Below are 21,784 nucleotides of genomic sequence, written 5' to 3'. Positions count from 1 at the left end.
TCTCCGAAATCCCCCGCTCAGTCGACACCCAACGTTTCTGTGCGGCGCGTTGTATTCAAGATGCGCTGACTGCCTTCGCTGCCATGTCTTAAACCAGCTTCCTTGGGGCCCGGGTGAGGTCCCCGGTTCCGGCAGGGGTGACTTCTTGTCTCTTCCCCCCACGTCTGGGGACACGTGCAAGCAGGGGCTCGAGGGCAATTCTGTTGTGTTGTCACACCGTCGGTGTTGGTGCAGGGGGGCCTGGCTCTGCGGAGCTGCGTGCCCGCGGTTTGGGGATCCTAGGCTGCTAGCTGACTACGTGCAATTCAGTTCTTACCGCAAAGCAGAACAGCGGCTGTTACTCTTAACTGTTACTAGTGATGCCCAAAAGCACTTATCTGAACTTGTCTTAACCTATTGAGCAAGCTTGCTTTACAGATGCTTATTCTACGGTCCCAGGCTGCTGCGTGTGGCTTCCCTGGGAGAACAGTGGCCTACCCCAGGGCCGCCTTACAGATCCAGTGGTGCTGCAGGGTGCAGTTGGCATCGTTCCATGTTTCATAACGTGGTTCGCACAGGTGAACGCAGTCTTCTGTCCCTCCAACTCCCTGATCCCAGTTGTCTGGCTGGCTTTCTGTCCAAAACCTAGGGAAAAAAGGACATTTCCTGCTGACTAGCCAGTGTAGGTGCCCCTGACCAGGGGTTATTAGGCTCTGTTCTTCTATAGGCAAAGGCCGCTGCAGACTTCTAGGGCCAGCTTCTGTTTCCCGTTTTAGGTGTGCTTCTGTGCCACCCGGTTCATGTCCTGAAAATCTGTACATGCATCTAGTACAGGGGTGGGCAATTATTTGGGGCAGAGGGCCGCTTACTGAGCTTTGGGAAGCCATCAAGGGCTGCATGACAGGCAGCCCAGCACAGATAAATATTAATTTTCTAAATTTTGTAGGGGCCCCACAGCTGGGATAGAATGGCCTGGCCCGCCGCATTCTCCCCACCCCGATCTACTGTGTAAGACCATGTCACCCTTCAGTCTCCAAAAAGCAGTGAGGAGTAACAGGACCCACCCACCGTTTGCATTACCGGTTTTCCAGGGATTGAAACGGGAGAAGGAAACGGTACCTGGGTGCCCAAGCCCACTTGCACACCCAAGAGGTAGAATAGGATGTGGTGTCTAGTGCCCTCCCCTCCCCAGCTATGTCGGGGCAGCCTAGGACACCCTTCCGCTCCCCTGTGCCTGCAGCTCTGAGAGCCTCCTGTGCTGCCTCCTCCTCACCACGGTCACTAGGGCTTCTCTGCATCCTGGAACCATAAGCTCTGTCCTCCCACATCAGCCAGCAGACAATGCAGGTGGGGTGTCACCCTAGCACTCTCCTTCACACCTGCACCCCAGAGCCTGGCTTGGAAAGCCCCAGGTGCCCCCTTTGCATTGTGGTGTGGATGCCCAAGGGGCGGGAGTGGGTAGCCAGGGCTCATTTCCTCATCAGCAAGGCTGAGTGTTGCGCTGCCATGCTGCAGACGTGCCCCGTGTGCTCCTCCTCTCCTCCTTCCCCCATCCCACAGGGGTACAAACCTCCCCTACCAGGACCTTTCCCTTTCCCCATTGGCAGGGGAGTCCTGGGCCTCACTTCTCCTTGTCCACACCTCCACCATCTCAAGGCCTACTTGCACAACCCCTTGTCCCCTGTCCTCCAGCTCCAACCGTTACTGAGTGAGGAGCTAGGGCCATGTCACGCTGGAGCCCACTCATCTTTGCAAAACTGGTCTCTAGAGAAGCGCAGAGGTCCTGGAAGCCTGCGATGGGGAACACTTCAAGAAACACAAAGACGCCACGGAGGGACGCCAGCAGAACAACCAAAGGGATCAGAGGTCTAGAAAACCTGACCTGCGAGGAAAGGCTGGCAGAACTGGGTGGGAGCTTAGGGAGACCTTTCCAGCTCTGAGGGCATTCAGCACAAAAGCAGGTCCCTGGAGAGGGGGGAAATCTCTGTCTGGGGAAGTCAGTCAGACAGACCCAAGCAGACCTGGACAAACCCAAGCAGACAAGCAGACCGGGACAGGTTGGACAAGTGGGCAGAAAACAACAGGATGCAGTTCAACAAGGAGAAATGCAAAGTGCTGCACCTAGGGAGGAAAAATGTCCAGCACACCTACAGCCTAGGAAATGACCTGCTGGGTGGCACAGAGGTGGAAAGGGATCTTTATCGTGCATCAGCAGATGCATGACGAATAGGTCCAAGGAGGTGATACTTCCCCTCTATCGGGCGCTGGTCAGACCGCAGTTGGAGTACTGCGTGCAATTCTGGGCGCCGCACTTAAAGAGGGATGCGGATAACCTGGAGAGGGTCCAGAGAAGGGCCACTCGTATGGTCAAGGGCCTGCAGACCAAGCCCTACGAGGAGAGACTAGAGAAACTGGACCTTTTCAGCCTCCGCAAGAGAAGGTTGAGAGGCGACCTTGTGGCTGCCTATAAGTTCATCACGGGGGCACAGAAGGGAATTGGTGGGGATTTATTCACCAAGGCGCCCCCGGGGGTTACAAGAAACAATGGCCACAAGCTAGCAGAGAGCAGATTTAGACTGGACATTAGGAGGAACTTCTTCACAGTTCAAGTGGCCAAGGTCTGGAATGGGCTCCCAAGGGAGGTGGTGCTCTCCCCTTCCCTGGGGGTCTTCAAGAGGAGGTTAGATGAGTATCTAGCTGGGGTCATTTAGACCCAGCACTCTTTCCTGCTTATGCAGGGGGTAGGACTCAATGATCTATTGAGGTCCCTTCTGACCCCAACATCTATGAATCTATGAAACCCTGGTCTTGGGCGTTGCAGACTGGGAGACCCTTCCTGGAGCAGGGACATGAACTAGAGGTCTCCTGAGGGCTCTTCCAGCCCAAGATTATGCTCTGAAGCCAGCAGAAATTTCCAAGAGGCTCCACCCAGGCCAGAGTGTCCCAGTGCCGTTACCCCGCCGTGTACTTGGAGCCGTCCACCCAGCGCCAGGAGCCTTCTGCCTCACGGTCGCTCAGCCCGATCCACCTTTGATCTGCGCCTTTGACTTGCGTGGCAAGATACTCCTACCAGACACAAATAGCAGCATTAGTGTGACCCTGGCTACAGGGCAGCAATGTCCTCACTGCCGTGGGGAAGAAGGGCTTGGCATGGAGGCTGTTGTGCTGCGGTCGGGGAAGTCCCTGAGACATCCCTGCACTCACCTGCTCTTCCCGGGAGAGGACGGAGCTCAGGTGCGAGTTCTGGGACACGCAAAACTGCTCGGCCTCCTCCCAGGACCTTTTCTCCTTTGAGAAGTAGTAGAGGTTCCCTCCGTGATGTCTCCAGCCTTCGGAAACCCTGGTCAGGAGAGTGCCTACAGATTCAGGTCAGGAGCATGAGGCAGAGTCACAGTGCAAAGGTGCTACAACGAGGGTCCTGAGGTGAACAGCAACCCCCGGATTTCCACCTGGACCCTGGATGCAGCTTGCCGTGAGCCCCCAATTTGGGTGTACGGCACCCAGAGTGGCAGGGCCTTGCCTGCAGCTTGATGGGTCCCAAAGTGATGCCATTTTCACTTGAATAACCCTGCGGGGACAAGGCCTGGGATAACCAGAAAGGGGATCTGCCTGAGCTTGGTGATGCTGGCAGGCTAATTAGCTCTGTGGAGAGGCTGGAGGTAATTAGGCAGGGCAGAGCATTATGTGAATGTGCCAATGCTTCCACTTTAGGAGGAAGCCCCAGCAGCTGACGCTTCCCAAGCCACATCCTGCTCCTGTGCCCACAGCCACGAGCCAATGGGACGTTTGGCAGTTTGCCCAAAGAGGATGAATTCTTCCCAGTTAGGACAAATGTCCTGCGTCAGGGGCTCTGCTGGGGCTTAAGCCCCACTCAGTGTAGGACAGTCCTGGGAACTTTGCTGAGCTCGATCTCTTCACCGTGGGCCTGGCTCAGGGGTGGGGGAGCTCTTCCCCTTCTCTTCAGCCCTTGCCCTAGCAGACCTGAGTGCAGCGCTTGCCTCTGGTACTCACGGTATTGCTCCTGGAGCACAGCGCAGGGCGAGATGATCTCCTCCCACAGGCCCAGTAATGGCTGAATTTCACCCACCAGCTGCTGGCCTGGAAAGGATGGAAAGGCTTCACAGGAGGCAGCCCCATGGTGTGAGCCCGAGCAGGTCATGCAAAGTGATGCCCGAACCAGGACAGGACGTGTGTGACAGATGCTGTTCCTGGCCCTGCCATCTGGCCCCACTGTGCCCCCCAGCAGGGTCTCTACCCTCCCACCCCACCACACCGAATGCCAACACTGCCAACAAGAGGCAAGGGCTGGGAGCAGCCTCTTGTATTGGGCCCACCGAATCGTTGGAAGGCGGGTTGGACAAGCATCACCTGCCCTTCCTCAGCCTCAGGTAGTGGCTGCTTCTTCCCAGAGTAGAAAGGAGACCCAAAGAAAGCACATGATGCTCACAAGCTGGCTCAACACTTGTTCCAGCTAATCAGTGGGTCGAAGAACAGGGCTCATGCCAGATCCCTGCCTCCTGTACATGTCATGGACCATCATGGCTGAGCAAATGCTCCAACCCTACTGCCACCAGCAGCATAAGATGAGTAAACAGAAGGGCAGTGGCTGGCGGCAAGCAGGGGTAAAATAAATTAAAGATTGAAAAGGCTGGGACTCTTCCACTGGGAAGGAGAAGGCTGAGGATAGGATCGAGGTCTGTAAAATGTTGACGGGTGTGAACGAAGGGAACAGGGGCCTCGTGTTCACCACCTCTCAGAACCAGGGGGCACACACTGAAATGAGCAGGTGATGGGTGTAAAACTAGCAAGAGACAGGACTTTTTGATGCAACGTGCAGTGGTTGTGTGTAGTTGTTTGCCCCAGGAGGGGTGGGGGCAGAGAGCAGAGCCAGGGGCAGCAAGGGGCTGGACACATGGCTGGAGGATGGATCTGCTCGTGGCTGTGGCACAGAACAGGTGGAGACGATTCCTCTGGCATGTCTCACCCAGTGCTGGGGGGCGTCAGGGAGGGTGTTGAAGAGGGGCTGGAGCACGTTCAGTGCTCTCCCTCTGCAGCACCCACCCCTGCCGCTGTTGGCAACAGGATACAGGGAGAGGGACCATCGGTCTGACCCAGTCTGTCCTGTGCTGCTGCTCACCCGTCTGCTCCAGGACAGAAACCTTCACAGTGCTATTTTGCTTCCAGAAGTCCCGGATTCCCTGAACCGCTTCGGCCACTCGGCGCTTCTCCCGCCGCTCCTGGAAATCTAGGGGTGATCACAGACATCATAGAGAAGTCGAGGTTGGAAGAAACCTGCAGGGTCACATCTAGTCCAAGGCCTGCCTGAGCCAGGATCAGCTCTGTCCAAACCAGCCCAGACAAACCATCATCTAAGGCTACCATGAAACCAGACACAGCACCAGACATCACACCCAAACCTGCCACAGGGAAAGCAGGGGGGCTGTGGTGGCCAATGTCCTGCTGCTGTACCGGCTCTTAAAATAAGATCAAGAAATCCCAGGCAGAGGCCGTGCCCCCACTACTGAGGAAGATGAACCCCTTCTCGAGCCTTGGGAAACCCTGGTCAGGAGAGTGCCTACAGATTCGGGTCAGGAGCATCAGGCAGAGTCACAGAGCAAAGGTGCTACAACGAGGGTCCTGAGGTGAACAGCAACCCCCGGATTTCCACCTGGACCCTGGATGCAGCTTCCCGTCATTCCGTAATTGGGGTGTACGGTGCCCAGAGTGGCAGGGCCCTGCCTGCAGCTTGATGGGTCCCAAGGTGATGCCCCTTGTGCTTGTGTAACCCTGCGGGGACAAGGGCTGGGATAACTGGTAAGGGGATCTGCCTGAGTGTGGTGATGGTGGCAGTCTAATTAGCTCTGTGGAGAGGCTGGAGGTAATTAGGCAGGGCAGAGCATTATGTGAATGTGCCAATGCTTCCAGTTTAGGAGGAAGCCCCAGCAGCTGACGCTTCCCAAGCCACATCCTGCTCCTGTGCCCACAGCCCGGGGCCAATGGGACGTTTGGCAGTTTGCCCAAAGAGGACAAATTCTTCCCAGTTAGGACAAATGTCCTGCGTCAGGGGCTCTGCTGGGGCTTAAGCCCCACTCAGTGTAGGACAGTCCTGGGAACTTTGCTGAGCTCGATCTCTTCACCGTGGGCCTGGCTCAGGGGTGGGGGAGCTCTTCCCCTTCTCTTCAACCCTTGCCCTAGCAGACCTGAGTGCAGCGCTTGCCTCTGGTACTCACGGTATTGCTCCTGGAGCACAGCGCAGGGCGAGACGATCTCCTCCCACAGGCCCAGTAATGGCTGAATTTCACCCACCAGCTGCTGGCCTAGAATGGATGGAAAGGCTTCACAGGAGGCAGCCCCATGGTGTGAGCCCGAGCAGGTCACACGAGGTGATGCCCAAACCAAGAAAGGACGTGTGTGACAGATGGTGTTCCTGGCCCTGCCATCTGACCCCACCGTGCCTCCCAGTAGGGCTGGGAGCAGCCTCTCTTATCCAACCCACTGAACAGTTGGAAGTGGGGTTGGACAAGCATCACCTGCCCTTCCTCAGCCTCAGGTAGTGGCCACTTCCTCCCAGAGTAGAAAGGAGACCCAAAGGAGACACATGATGCTCAAAAGCTGGCTCAACACTTGTTCCAGCTAATCAGTGGGTCGAAGAACAGGGCTCACGCCAAATCCCTGCCTCCTGTACATGTCATGGACCAACATGGCTGAGCAAATGCTCCAACCCTACTGCCACCAGCAGCATAAGATGAGTAAACAGAAGGGCAGGGGCCGGCAGCAGGCAGGGGTAAAACAAATTGAAGACTGAAAAGGCCAGGACTCTTCAACTGGGAAGGAGAAGGCTGAGGATAGGATCGAGGTCTACAAAATGCTGACGGGTGTGAACGAAGGGAAGAGGGGCCTGTTGTTCACCAGCTCTCAGAACCGGGGGGCACACTGAAATGAGCAGGTGATGGGTGTAAAACTAGCAAGAGACAGGACTTTTTGATGCAACGTGCAGTGGTTGTGTGTAGTTGTTTGCCCCAGGAGGGGTGGGGGCAGGGAGCAGAGCTAGGGGCAGCAAGGGGCTGGACACATGGCTGGAGGATGGATCTGCTCGTGGCTGTGGCACAGAATGGGTGGAGACATTTCATCTGGCATGTCTCACCCAGTGCTGGGGGGCATCAGGGAAGATGTTGAAGAGGGGATGGAGCATGTTCAGTGCTCTCCCTCTTCAGCACCCACCCCTGCCACTGTTGGCAACAGGATACAGGGAGAGGGACCATCGGTCTGACCCAGTCTGTCCTGTGCTGCTGCTCACCCATCTGCTCCAGGACAGACACGTTCACAGTCCTGTTTTGCTTCCAGAAGTCCCGGATTCCCTGAACCGCTTCGGCCACTCGGCGCTTCTCCCGCCGCTCCTGGAAATCTAGGGGTGATCACAGACATGCTAGAGAGGTTGAGGTTGGAAGGGACCTGCAGGGTCACATCTAGTCCAAGGCCTGCCTGAGCCAGGATCAGCCCCGTCCAAACCAGCCCAGACAAACCATCATCTAAGGCTACCATGAAACCAGACACAGCACCAGACATCACACCCAAACCTGCCACAGGGAAAGCAGGGGGACTGTGGTGGCCAATGTCCTGCTGCTGTACGGGTTGTTATAATAAGATCAAGAAATCCCAGGCAGAGGACGTGCCCCCACTACAGAGGAAGATGAACCCCGGCTCGAGCCTTGGGAAACCCTGGTCAGGAGGTAGCCTAAAGATTCAGGTCAGGAGCATGAGGCAGAGTCACAGTGCAAAGGTGCTACAACGAGGGCCCTGTGGTGAACAGCAAGCCCCGGATTTCCACCTGGACCCTGGATGCAGCTTCCCGTCATTCCGTAATTGGGGTGTACGGTGCCCAGAGTGGCAGGGCCCTGCCTGCAGCTTGATGGGTCCCAAGGTGATGCCCCTTGTGAGTGAATAACCCTGCGGGGACAAGGCCTGGGATAACCAGAAAGGGGATCTGCCTGAGCGTGGTGATGGTGGCAGGCTAATTAGCTCTGTGGAGAGGCTGGAGGTAATTAGGCAGGGCAGAGCATTATGTGAATGTGCCAATGCTTCCACTTTAGGAGGAAGCCCCAGCAGCTGACGCTTCCCAAGCCACATCCTGCTCCTGTGCCCACAGCCACGAGCCAATGGGACGTTTGGCAGTTTGCCCAAAGAGGACAAATTCTTCCCAGTGTAGTCCGCAGGTTTGTCATTGCCCTGAAATAGAATAGTTTTCTGAAAGCATACTGTTAGGTTTACAATAATTTGGATTTTTAAGAAGTATTAGCTTTACAGCTGAATACAAGGCATGACCTGTGGCCTAGTAATGCAGCTGACTACAAGGCAGAATGATAGCTAGGCCTTTGCTTGTGTCAAGTAATCATTTTAACTGCAACAAGCATTTTCTGAGTTAAAAAGTGAATCTGTGTCTGTGTGCTAAAAAAAATCAGCTACAGCTAGAAGTAAGATAAGACAGAGAAACCATTGTTTGAGCTTACTGGTTGTGTCCTTGAGAAGTATCTTCTACTGTGTAAGGGTTTGCTAACATAATGTTACTGTTACTTAACTTTTAGCTTTTAAAAAGTCCTAGTTCAGCTTAATAGAAACATGCTGTTACAAAGCTTTGTAGAGCACCGCCCCAAGTATTGCTTTTTGTTAACCATATAGTCTTGCTTTGTTGTAAGAAGTATAAAAGATCGCCTCACCCTTGAGGGGGGGCCATTTTGCCTTTTGCTGGCTTTATGGTCTTTGCTCGAGCAAATAAACAGCTGTCTTTCTTTACCCGCGTTGTCTGTCAATCAAATTACAGCTAGACAACGGACCTTAGGGAGGTTTCTCCCACCACACCAGTTAGGACAAATGTCCTGCGTCAGGGGCTCTGCTGGGGCTTAAGCCCCACTCAGTGTAGGACAGTCCTGGGAACTTTGCTGAGCTCGATCTCTTCACCGTGGGCCTGGCTCAGGGGTGGGGGAGCTCTTCCCCTTCTCTTCAACCCTTGCCCTAGCAGACCTGAGTGCAGCGCTTGCCTCTGGTACTCACGGTATTGCTCCTGGAGCACAGCGCAGGGCGAGACGATCTCCTCCCACAGGCCCAGTAATGGCTGAATTTCACCCACCAGCTGCTGGCCTGGAAAGGATGGAAAGGCTTCACAGGAGGCAGCCCCATGGTGTGAGCCCGACCAGGTCATACAAAGTGATGCCCGAACCAGGACAGGACGTGTGTGACAGATGCTGTTCCTGGCCCTGCCATCTGGCCCCACTGTGCCCCCCAGCAGGGTCTCTACCCTCCCACCCCACCACACCGAATGCCAACACTGCCAACAAGAGGCAAGGGCTGGGAGCAGCCTCTTGTATTGGGCCCACCGAATAGTTGGAAGTGGGGTTGGACAAGCATCACCTGCCCTTCCTCAGCCTCAGGTAGTGGCCGCTTCTTCCCAGAGTAGAAAGGAGACCCAAAGAAAGCACATGATGCTCACAAGCTGTCTCAACACTTGTTCCAGCTAATCAGTGGGTCGAAGAACAGGGCTCACGCCAGATCCCTGCCTCCTGTACATGTCATGGACCATCATGGCTGAGCAAATGCTCCAACCCTACTGCCACCAGCAGCATAAGATGAGTAAACAGAAGGGCAGTGGCTGGCGGCAAGCAGGGGTAAAATAAATTAAAGATTGAAAAGGCTGGGACTCTTCCACTGGAAAGGAGAAGGCTGAGGATAGGATCGAGGTCTGTAAAATGCTGACGGGTGTGAACGAAGGGAACAGGGGCCTCGTGTTCACCACCTCTCAGAACCGGGGGGGGCACACACTGAAATGAGCAGGTGATGGGTGTAAAACTAGCAAGAGACAGGACTTTTTGATGCAACGTGCAGTGGTTGTGTGTAGTTGTTTGCCCCAGGAGGGGTGGGGGCAGGGAGCAGAGCCAGGGGCAGCAAGGGGCTGGACACATGGCTGGAGGATGGATCTGCTCGTGGCTGTGGCACTGAACAGGTGGAGACGATTCCTCTGGCATGTCTCACCCAGTGCTGGGGGTCGTCAGGGAGGGTGTTGAAGAGGGGATGGAGCATGTTCAGTGCTCTCCCTCTGCAGCACCCACCCCTGCCGCTGTTGGCAACAGGATACAGGGAGAGGGACCATCGGTCTGACCCAGTCTGTCCTGTGCTGCTGCTCACCCGTCTGCTCAAGGACAGAAACATTCACAGTGCTGTTTTCCTTCCAGAAGTCTCGGATTCTCTGAATCGCTTCGGCCACTCGGCGCTTCTCCTGCCGCTCCTGGAAATCTAGGGAGGACATCAGGGCAGGCTTGGTTAGGTAGAGGGAAAGGGTTCTCATTTGTGCAGGGGAGAATGAAGAGCCCGTGCCTGCCTAGTGAGAGCACCGGTGAAGAGGGGCCTGTTGTTCACCAACTCCCAGAACTGGGGGCACAGTGACATGAGCAGGTGATGGGTGTAAAACTAGCAAGAGACAGGACTTTTTGATGCAACGTGCAGTGGTTGTGTGTAGTTGTTTGCCCCTAGGAGGGGTGGGGGCAGGGAGCAGAGCCAGGGGCAGCAAGGGGCTGGACACATGGCTGGAGGATGGATCTGCTCGTGGCTGTGGCACAGAATGGGTGGAGACGTTTCCTCTGGCATGTCTCACCCAGTGCTAGGGGGGCATCAGGGAGGATGTTGAAGAGGGGATGGAGCATGTTCAGTGCTCTCCCTCTGCAGCACCCACCCCTGCTGCTGTTGGCAACAGGATACAGGGAGAGGGACCATTGGTCTGACCCAGTCTGTCCCGTGCTGCTGCTCACCCGTCTGCTCCGGGACAGACATGTTCACAGTGCTGTTTTCCTTCCAGAAGTCTCGGAGTTCCTGAACTGCTTTGGCCACTCGGCGCTTCTCCTGCCGCTCCTGGAAATCTAGGGAGGACGTCAGAGCAGGCTCGGTTAGGGAGAGGGGAAGGGTTGTCGTTTGTCCAGAGGAGAACGAAGAGCCCGTGCCTGCCTAGTGAGAGCACTGGTGAGGCTGTGTATGGCGATGGGCTGTAGAGCCAGTGCTGCTGCAGTTTTGTTTATGCACGAGTCAGTTGAACTAGCTTAGAGACTAGGAAGACCGTTTCCTCCTGGATCCCCATTAATTGGTTGCCAGGGGCCCCACAACAACTCACCTACAACCCACACAGTCCAGGAACATCTACTACAGCTACGTGCTCACAGAGCCAGTGCATCCGTACAGCTTCACCCATTGTCAGCTACTTCTACAGGGTGCTGCAGGGCCGACTTCTTCAGGGACAGGGGGACATGGAACAGGTTATGTCCCGAATACAAAGAAGCAGAGGCTTTGAAGACATCTCTGTTTCTCTGAGCCACATGGCAGCTTTGCAAAAGAATGAGTTCCTCTTACTAAGGACACTAATCCCATCCCACAGACTCAGCCGTAGATGTGTTGCATACCATGGCTCCACGTATGAGTGCAAAGGATTGGGTGCATGTAGTGGGCCAGTAGGGGACGCTCCTGCACTGAGCCATTCACCACACTGCGCCCAAATACCTACCGAGTGCCTCCCCCAGGGCACCTCACATCTGGCCACCCCACTTCCTGGAGCACATCCGCAAGCCTGGGGTAACCGCTGCCACCACCCAGGGGTCTGATCTTTATTTGGGCCCTGTGCCCTCTGGGCTACACAGGCCTTGTAGACCTCGAGGGTGCTTGACCCACTGCGAGAACTTGGGGTGCTTCCTTAAGCCTGAAGCACAGACAGGCTGGGACAGGTTTTCTCCACAGTGAGGACCTCAGCTTTGACTGCACGACTAGACTAGGATGCTGGGAGCACAGAATTAGCGGAAGCCTTTTTCTATCCTCTGTGCCTTTCTCCTCTGAACCAGACATCGCCTAGGACCAAGAACATTTCCATCTACAGTATTTATGGAGCCCACAAAGGCATCACCAAACACAGCAGCGATCACGTCTGTTCAGGACGGGGGGAAGTGTTGAGTTATGGAGGAGACTGGAGGAGCTGTGGCAAGGTGAGATGCCCAGCGATTATGACCAGAAAAGCCCCACTGAATGCACCTCATGTAACAAGGGGCTGGGCTGTGGTAATTATGGGGTTTCCTGGGGGTTGATTGCTCCAGCTTGTGCCCAGTTGCTCATTTTATATATCTAGGTTTTCTGCATTTACTGACATCCAGTGAATTCATTTTGTGTCACAAAGGTTTACATGAAAGGTGTGTTTGTGATTGGTGCTAGACTTACACATGGCCGTGACTCCACCAAGAGAAGCCACGAGGAGGAGGCTCAGCAGCAGGAGCAGAGCGTAGAGGACACGGGATCTCTTTGGAGAGGACTCAGGAAGGTTTCCTGGAAGAAGAAGAAGAAACATCTCCAGGTAGAGTCACACGATCAGTGTCCCCAGCACAGTCTCCAGTTGTGGTTCCTGGCCACACTGCTGGAATGAGTCAGGCCCTTGGAAGCGAGCACACACGCATACCACACACCTACACCTGCCCCTGCTTTGCCTCCAGCAGGGGACTGAAAGGTCTCCTGGGTGCTCCTGCGGGAGCCTCGCAGGCTGTGTTGTTCCCTTCCCGCGCCGGAGCTGCAGCCCGCCTAGGGAGCTGCTGGCCCGTGCTCTCCTTCTCCAACTCTCCCCCCGCCCGTGTTCTGGCGGGGCTTTTAAACTTACCCGTGGAGGCCGGTACAGCCGCTGGGATTGTTCCAGCTGTTTCCCACGGCAGAAACATCTGATTAAACAACCGGCATAATGCCAGTTCATGCAACTGCGGCTGTGGCCGCGGCTCCTGCTCCAGCTGCCTTGCAGGAGATGAGTTACCCTCGCCGGAGGTCTGCTCCCGGGGTATGGGGCCCGTGGGGTCTACTCTCTCCCCTTCGGGAGCCTGTGGTGGCACCTTGCCACCATAGAAAATAATCAAAGAACACATTTGTGCAGGCCGAGCAGGGGAAACGATGCTGAGGGGAAACCAGCACGGGTTTGTCACAGGTAGATCTTGCCTGACAAACCTTGTAGCCTTCTATGACCAGGTCACGCACTGCCTGGACATGGGAGCCGAGGCTGATGTCATCTTCCTGGACTTTAGGGAGGCCTTTGAAACAGTTTCGCACCCTATCCTCATTGGGAGGCTAGCAGAGTGCACGACTACACGGTCGGGTGGGTGGCCAACTGGCTTAGGGACCGCACCCAGAGAGTGGTGGTGGATGGTTCCTTCTCGGCCTGGCGGGAGGTGGGCAGTGGGGTCCCTCAGGGTTCGGTCCTGGACAGATATTATTCAATATCTTCATCAGCGATTTGGACGAGGGCGTGGAGAGCACCCTCTCCAAGGTCACTGATGATACCAAGTTATGGGGCAAAGGTAGTACAGCAGAGGGCAGGGAGCAGATTCAGGCTGACCTGGACAGGTTGGATCAATGGGCAGAGAGAAATAGGATGCCATTTAATAAAGATAAATGTAAGGTACTCCACCTGGGAAGGAGGAACCCCCCGCACACCGACAGGTTGGGGAGTGTCCTTCTCAGCAGCTTGGAGGCAGAGACGGATCTTGGAGTCATAATTGACTCCAAGAGGAACATGAGCTGGCAGTGTAACGAGGACATCAACAAAGCCAATCGCACCTTGTCGTGCATTAGCAGGTGCACGAGTAATAGATCAAGGGAGGTGATGCTCCCCCTCTATGCGACACTGGTCAGACCGCAGTTGGAGTAGCGTGTCCAGTTCTGGGCCCCGCACTTCAAGAGGGATGTGGGGGATCTGGAGAGGGTCCAGAGGAGGCCACTCGCATGATCGTTGGCCTTTGTGATAGACCCTATGGGGAGAGGTTGATAGAGCTGAATCTCTTCAGCCTTCACAAGAGACGGCTGAGGGGAGATCTTGTGGCCACCTATAGATTTATTAGGGGAGGTCAATGGTTAATAGGGGAAGCGCTGTTTAATAAGGCGCCCCAGGAAGTGACTAGGAATAATGGGTGTAAAGTAGTTGAGGGTGGATTTAGGTTAGATATTAGGAAGAAATTTTTCATAGTAAGGGTGGCCAGGATCTGGAATGGGCTTCCAAGAGAGGTGGTGCTATCAACTAGCTTGGTGGTCTTCAAGAGGAGGCTAAATAGTCACCTGGCTGGGTCATCTGACCTCGGTCCTCTTTCCTGCCAGGGGCAGGGGGTTGAACATGATGATTCATTGTGGTCCCTTCCAACTCTACAATCGATGAATCTCTTCCCCAGACGGTGCCTAGCACCAGATGGAGATCATTCTCAGAAGCAAAACTGTTTCCTGTTTGGTGGTTTGGCAGGGAGGGTGAAGTGCCCCGGCGCTGAGCAGACACAAGCCTACAGAGCTAACCCATGGGAAACAGTGAGCACAAGGCTCGCCCTTAATGCCCCCTCCCAGGACCCCGCTGGAAACGCACATGGGGAGGGACTGTGGCACTCCTGGGACCGGGTCTGCCAGGATGAATGGCAGTACTCGGTGCTGGACGCCTCCCTTTGCTGTCCTAGCACCATCTGCAGCCTGCAACATTTGGTTTTTAGCATGATTTGCAACCGGCAGCAAAAGGCTAAAGGGGTTGGGCACAGTAAGCCCCCCCCCAGCCCCAGTCTGAGAGCGCCTTTTTGTTCTTAACCTGATTTGTGCTCCCCACCATCCCATGGGAGACCAGGCGAGGGACTGACTGCGCACTGCCTGGGTGCCGCATGGCTCGTGTGCGTTGCACAGGGGTGTAGTGCCCTGTCCCCGAGACACTGCTGCTCACAAGCAAGAAGCCTTTAGGAAGAAGAAGCCACGAAGAGAACAGGAGTCTTACCCTTGTCGCCAGACTGGCGAGGAGCGTCTGACATGATCATGTTCTCATACACAGGCTCTTCTGCTGCTGCTTTCATCGTGGACGAAGAACCCAGCCGCCATCTCCTCCCAACTGCTCGGTGAGAGTATCCGTTGTGCACAAAAATGTAGGAACTGAGCACTGCAAATGAGAAGTGACCAGTGCATATCCTCTGACCAAGTGAAACGAAAGGCTTCTGACCACCAAGTAAAAAGTGCTTCCACCAAGTGAGACAGAGAAAACAAGCCCCGCACCACACCCAGCTGCAGGCCCCTGGCAGCACCAACATTAAGTGTTATCCACACTCACTGCCTGTGACAGGAGCAGGGCGGAGGTGTTATTGCCTCACAGGGTCAGGGGGCTGGGGCAGCTGCAGGCAATGCTCAGCTCAGGCTGTGTCGCCAGGGGAAGGGATGTGGGGTCTGGTTGCGAGTGGCCCAGGCTGGATGGAGATCAGGGGTTTCTGTGCCCAGCCCCAGGAGAGGAAGGCCAGGCTGAGCCTGGAGGGGAGAGGCCATGGGAAAGGGAGAGAGGGCAGCCCAGGCCATGGGGCGGAGATGCCCGATGACCCGGCTCCCCCCTTGCTGCAGCCCCGCACGGCTGGCGCCCCGCAGGGCAGGGAGTCTGAGCCGGGGAAGGGCACAGGAACCAGGACGGACCCGGGGCAGGACACGGCCGAGGCAGCGCCATGGGCAGATCTGGACTTGGGCACTGGGGCTGGTGCTAGGTGCTGCGGATGGATGTTCTCCACCCCAGGGCAGGGCAGTGTCTCGGTGTCCACTTCATATAGCCCTCGCCTCCATGCAGGAAGCCGAGGTGACCTTCCCGGGTCCTGCTGGGATGGAGACCAGACTAGATCGTCATCTCCTCCTGGTGCTGTGTCCCTCGTCTGCACGTGCTGGTTACTGGGGACTGTGAGACTGCCCGGGGGCTCAGGATCGAAGGGCTACTGAAAGTCAGGCTGGAAGGGCCCTCACACGGTCGTCTAGTTCAGCCCCAGCTCCAGGCAGGACCAGCCCTCACTACACCACCCCAGCCACGTCTGTGCGACCTGCTCCTGGGACCTGCCAGGGATGGATCCTCCCCACGTCTCTCGGGGCCTGTTCCCGTGCTCGGCCCCGCTCGGCGTCACGGTGTTCCTGCTCCGCTCCAGCCTCCGCTTGCCCTGCTGCAGCTCGGGAACCATTGCTCCCATCTGGTCCCCTGTGTCACTGTGCCACTGTGGGCAGTGGGGTCCTGCAGGGTTCGGTTCTCAGACCGATATTATTCACTATCTTCATCAGCGATTTGGACAAGGGCGTGGAGAGCACCCTCTCCAAGTTCGCTGATGACACCAAGTTATGGGGCAAAGCTAGTACACCGGAGGGCAGGGAACAGATTCAGGCTGACCTCGACAGGTTGGATCAATGGGCAGAGAGAAATAGGATGCCATTTAATAAAGATAACTGTAAGGTACTCCACCTGGGAAGAAGGAACCCCCAGCACACCTATAGGTTAGGAAGTGTCCTTCTCAGCAGCTCGGAGGCAGAGACGGATCTTGGAGTCATAACTGACTCCGAGAGGAACGTGAGCCGGCAGTGCAACGAGGCCATCAACAAGGCCAATCGCACCTTGCCGTGCATTAGCAGGTGCATGACTTATAGATCAAAGGAGGTGATGCTCCCCCTCTATGCAGCACAGGTCAGGCCACAGTTGGAGTAGTGTGTCCAGTTTTGGGCATTGCACTTCAAGAGGGATGTGGGGAATCTCGAGGGTCCAGAGGAGGCCGCTCGCATCTTTAATGGCCTTTGTGATAGACTCTACAGGGGGAGGTTGAGAGAGCTGAATCTCTTTAGCTTTCACAAGAGACGGCTGAGGGGAGATCTTGTGGCCACCTATAAATTCATTAGGGGAGGTCAACGGGGAATAGATGATGCGCTGTTTACCAGGGCACCCCAGGGAGTGACTACAGGTAATGGGTGTAAACTAGTTGAGGGTGGATTTAGGTTAGATATTAGGAAGACATTTTTCACAGTAAGGGTGGCCGGGATCTGGAATGGGCTTCCAAGAGCGGTGGTGCTATCACCTAGCTTGGAGGTCTTCAAGAGGAGGCTAGATAGTCACCTGGCTGGGGTCATCTGACCTCGGTCCTCTTTCCTGCCAGGGGCAGGGGGTCGGACACGATGATCCATTGTTGTCCCTTCCGACTCGACAATCGATGAATCTATGAATCTATTAATCTCTTCCCCAGACGGGTGCATGGGGCCAGATACAGGTCACTCTCACAAGCAAAACTGTTTCCTGTTTGGTGGTTTGGCAGGGAGGGTGAAGTGCCCAGGAGCTGAGCAGACACAAGCCTACAGAGCTAACCCATGGGAAACAGTGAGCACAAGGCTCGGCCTTCATGCCCCCTCCCAGGACCCCGCTGGAAACACGCACATGGGGAGGGACCGTGGCACTCCTGGGACCGGGTCTGCCAGGATGAATGGAAGTACGCAGTGCTGGACGCCTCCCTTTGCGGTCCTAGCACCATCTGCAGCCTGCGACATTTGGTTTCTAGCATCATTTGCAACCGGCAGCAGAAGACTAAAGGGATCGGGCACAGTAAGTGTGCTCACCTGGCCCCAGTCTGTGGGAGCCTTTTTGTTCTTAATCTGATTTGTGCTTCCCACCATCCCATGGGAGACCGGGCGAGGGTCTGACTGCGCACTGCCTGGGTGCCGCACGGCTCCCGTGTGTTGCACAGCGGCGTAGTGCCCTGTCCCCGAGACACTGCTGCTCACAAGCAAGAAGCCTTTAGGAAGAAGAAGCCTCGAAGAGAACAGGAGAGTCTTACCCATCTCGCCAGACTGGCGAGGAGCATCTGACATGATCATGGTCTCATACACAGGCTCTTCTGCTGCTGCTTTCATCGTGCACGGAGAACCCAGCCGCCGTCTCCTCCCAACTGCTCGGTGAGAGTATCCTTCGTGCACAAAAATGTAGGGACTGAGCACTGCAAATCCTCTGACCAAGTGAAACCAAAGGCTTCTGACCACCAAGAAAAAAGTGCTACATCCGTCAAGTGAGATCTGAGCAAGTCACACACCACATCCAGCTGCACTCCCCGACAGCACCAACATTACGTGTTAACCACACTCACTGCCTGTGACACGAGTCGGGTGGAGGTGTTATAGCCTCACAGGGTGCCGGTTCCCTTCAGGGGGCTGGGGCAGCTGCAGGCAATGCTCAGCTCAGCCTGTGTCGCCAGGGGAAGGGATGTGGGGTCTGGTTGCAAGTGACCCAGGCTGGATGGAGATCAGGGGTTTCTGTGCCCAGTCCCAGGACAGGAAGGGCAGGCTGAGCCTGGAGGGGAGAGGCCGTGCAAAAGGGAGAGAGAGCAGCCCAGGCCATGGGGCAGACAGCCCCGATGCCCAGGCTCCCCCCTTGCTGCAGCCCCGCACGGCTGGAGCCCCGCAGGGCAGGGAGTCTGTGCCGGGGAAGGGCACAGGAACCAGGACGGACCCGGGGCAGGGCACGGCCGAGGCAGCATCGTGGGCAGAGCTGGACTTGGGCACTGGGGCCGGTGCTAGGTGCTGCGGATGGATGTTCTCCACCCCGGGGCAGGGCAGTGTCTCGATGTCCCCTTCATATAGTAATGGGAAGGCCTCGCTGTGATTGGGGTCTGCAAGGCTGAATTTTCCCCTCAGACATGTTACCCACAGGGGCTTCCCCTTCCAGCTTCCACGCCCAGGCAAGATATCCAGAAACCCTCACAAACAACAACCTGTCACGCCGTGGCACCCCACGTCTCGCTTGAACGAGAGGTCACAGCTCTGCCAGCAGCCCTGACCTCCATGCTGGAAGCCGAGGTGGCCTTCCCCGGCCCTGCTGGGCCGCAGACTGGACTAGATCATCACCTCCTCCTGGCGCTCTGCCCCTTCGTCTGCACATGCTGGTTACTGGGGTCTGTGAGACTGCCCGGGGGCTCAGGATCGAAGGGCTATTGGAAGTCAGGCTGGAAGGGCCCTCACACGGTCGTCTAGTCTGGGACCTGCCAGGGATGGATCCTCCCCACGTCTCTCGGGGCCTGTTCCCGTGCTCAGCCCCGCTCGGCGTCACGGCGTTCCTGCTCCGCTCCAGCCTCCGCTCGCCCTGCTGCAGCTCGGGACCATTGCTCCCGTCCGGTCCCCTGTGCCCACAGAGAACAGCCCGTCTCCAGCCTCTCTGCATCGCCCTGCAGGGATCTGCAGACTATAATCAAATCCCCACTCAGTTTTCTTCTCTCCAGACTCAAAGCCCAGCTCTTCCAGCCCACCGTCTAAACACCACCTGCTTCACCTCCCCGCTCCAGGCTACCATCTGTTCTGCTGCACTTCATACCCACGGTTGCACGCCCAACTGTCTGGGAACCGCTGTGATGGGAGCATGAAGATTTCCAGGGTCTCTCCCAGATCCATTCGAATGGGCTCTGTCAGGCGTGAATGGCGCGGGCCGGCCAGGGCGGACGTGCCTTTGTGTCGGGAGTGCGGTTGGCCCCAGGATTCGGCCCAAACGCGCACGAGTCAGGGGAGACGCGGGCGCATGCGAGCGGCGCTGGCTGCAGCGGTGTGCTCGGTGCAGGCGGGTGCTGCGCGCTGCCTGCGGGCAGGGAAGGCCATGGCTGCAGCACTTGCAGGTCGGCCTTGGGCAGCGTGGCTGGTCCCTGGTGCGGTGCCAGGGCAGTGCGGGGTCGGGCACCCTCTTCTCCGTGCCCTGAGCCTCCGTGCAGGAAAGACGACAGAAACCAAGTCTCTGTCCCCCACCGTGCTCCCCCTGTCCCTGGCTCTGGTGGTGGAGGAAGCTCCAAATATTTCTGCTTGGCCTTTCCTTTCAGCTGTGGAGGGGGCACGCTGGCGACGGGACCAGGAGCCCGAGTCTGCTCCGCACAGGGCAGAGCTGGGAGCCAGAGAAGAGCTGGAGGGAGGGAAACTGAGGCAGAGGAGGCAGCAGAGCTGGACCTGAGGGAAAAAATCACCTCCCGTGGACCAAAGAGGCGCACGGCGGGGGAGAGAAGGGAGGCACAAATAACCGTGTCCGACTTTGGACCGGCACCGGGAAGAAAAGCCGACAGCCTGAGGGGAGTTTGGGGGTTTGTCTGTCTGTGCACACACCCACAGGGGTGCCGCCTCAGCGGTGCTCCCGTGTTCAAAACGGCTGCCCTCCCCTCGCAGGCACGGCGCGATGGCTGCCGGCGGCCGTGGCACCGGTGTGCAGCCCCGGTTGAGGATGGGGGCGACCCCGCTTGTGGGGCCGGTGCCCTTCCTGAAGGCCCAGGATGGCCGACCCGCAGCCTGCAGGGCTGGAAATCAGCACCAGGCGCCTGCGGGACGGGGTCAGCCACGAGAGGAGGCAGCTGGGCTCGGCCTCGGCCTCCTGCCGGGTTCGGCTCTGGCGGGTTTCCCGTGGTGCCACCTGGGCTGTGCTGCGCTCACGCTGCCAGGTCACAGCCACAGAGACCAGCCGCCGCCCAGCTCCGGTCAGGACCTCCTCGGCAGATTTATGCCCAGTTCGTCCCAAATCAGTCTTCCTTTGTGTGGCTCCCTACTTGTGTGGCTCCCCACGGTGCGGGGTGGTGTGCGGTGGGGTGAGGGCAGAGGGAGCGGGGTGCAGGATGCACAAATCAAACCCCAAGTGTGGGCAGAGACCAAGTGCAAGGGTGGTGTTGGGAGGGTGAATAAAGTTTTTACAAGGAAAGGGCCTTTGCTTTGGGGGGAACAAAGAGGGGGAGCTGGGCTTGAGCAGTTCCCAATTGCCGTCTTTCAAATGGAAAACCTTCCCCCACCCCGCCTACCCTGGGCGCAGTATTGCTGCTTTTGCCGGGGGTGGGGGTGTTGGATTGGGTGCTCAGTTTTTGGGGTGCATTTTTCCTGGCAAAGCTACCCAAAGGGGTGCCTGCCCCTCACAAGTCTGGCTTGCCGGGATCCCTGGGAGCTGGCATGGGGGTACCCCAGGCATTGCACCTCCCATCCCCCCAATCCCACAAGCACCTTGCAAAGCCACCCAAAGGGGCTGCCCCCGACAAGTCTTTTGGTGCCGTTTTTGTGCACTATTGCAGTGCTCTTTTTGGACAGGGTTTTGGCGCTCTTTTCCAGCCTGGCACCAGCATGTGTGGAGTAATGTTTACACCGAAACAAGGTGGGCAGGGGGCTTTTTCTGCCCCGCTCAAGGCCTATAAACCGTGGGAGCAGTTGTCGGGGTGCACGTACACTGTATTGATGAGAGCGGCTTGATGCGGATGGGAGCGGACGCACCCCAGAGGCAGAAGGACTCAACCCAGCGGAGAGAGCTGCCCCGGGGCACGGGAAGGAGGATGCAGCGTTTGAGAAGGGGGCACGCTGGAGTCGGGTGCAGTGCAGCGGTCGAGTGCAGGACGAGGGCTGCTTTGGGATGTGGAGTTGCAAGAGGACATGCAGTTCTGGGCACCGCACTTGAACGAGGACAGGGACGAGCTTGAGAGAGTCGAGAGAAAAGCCACCCAAAGGATCAGCGTCTTACACGGCAAGCCATACGATGAAAGGCTGAGGGACCTGGGACTCTTCAGCTGGAGGAAAGGAAGGCCGAGCGGGCACCTGGTAGCAGCCTACCGCTACACTAGCGGGGTACATCCGGGCAACTGTTCACCAGGGCACCCGAGGGGAAAGCCAGGACAATGGCCACTAACACCTGGAAGACCGATTCAGGCTCAACATCAGGAAAACTCCTTCACAGGCACGGTGTCCCTACAACCTGTGAGTCTTCATCGCTGTCCTGGAAGATGACACAGAGTGAATCCTCAGCACGCTGGGAGATGACACCAAGATGGGGGTGGGGGGAGTAGGAGATATGCTGAAGCGTAGGGCTAGGAGTCAGAGTGAACTAGAAAAACTGGAGGATCGGGCAGCCCTGAGCCTGTCCCGGTTGCTCCTGAGCTAAGTGCAGGATGATTTTGCCCTCGTTGAACTTTGAGATGTCTTTTGGCCCAGTCACCACCCTGCACTGTGGTGAAAAAGC

At 56.8% G+C, this 21,784-nt stretch overlaps 1 protein-coding gene across 1 annotated transcript; it reads right to left on the bottom strand.

Annotated features, from left to right (window-relative positions):
• Window positions 1-473: 473 nt before the first annotated feature.
• On the bottom strand, window positions 474-18,499 carry LOC132248249 (C-type lectin domain family 4 member F-like). Its single transcript, XM_059721262.1, has 13 exons — window positions 17,610-18,499; window positions 14,777-14,935; window positions 12,220-12,324; window positions 10,776-10,883; window positions 10,156-10,263; window positions 9,028-9,114; window positions 7,277-7,384; window positions 6,210-6,296; window positions 5,117-5,224; window positions 3,991-4,077; window positions 3,184-3,335; window positions 2,936-3,045; window positions 474-624 (listed from the first exon to the last, which is right to left on the bottom strand). The coding sequence occupies exons 1-13, from the start codon at window positions 17,683-17,685 to the stop codon at window positions 474-476; spliced, it is 1,446 nt and encodes a 481-aa protein (XP_059577245.1). The 5' UTR covers window positions 17,686-18,499.
• Window positions 18,500-21,784: the final 3,285 nt, after the last annotated feature.

This window comes from Alligator mississippiensis, chromosome 2, assembly GCF_030867095.1.
Source record: "Alligator mississippiensis isolate rAllMis1 chromosome 2, rAllMis1, whole genome shotgun sequence".
Classification (NCBI taxonomy): Eukaryota; Metazoa; Chordata; order Crocodylia; family Alligatoridae; genus Alligator; species Alligator mississippiensis.
This window is presented reverse-complemented; position numbering and strand designations above follow the sequence as displayed.

Coding starts and splice junctions, on each gene's coding strand:
- LOC132248249 (XM_059721262.1), bottom strand. CDS start 17,685: ATGAAAGCAGCAGCAGAAGAGCCTGTGTATGAGACCATGATCATGTCA. Junction 7,385..9,027: donor TGTGCTCCAGGAGCAATACC/GTGAGTACCAGA, acceptor GATCACCCCTAG/ATTTCCAGGAGCGGCGGGAG. Junction 3,336..3,990: donor TGTGCTCCAGGAGCAATACC/GTGAGTACCAGA, acceptor CTGAATCTGTAG/GCACTCTCCTGACCAGGGTT.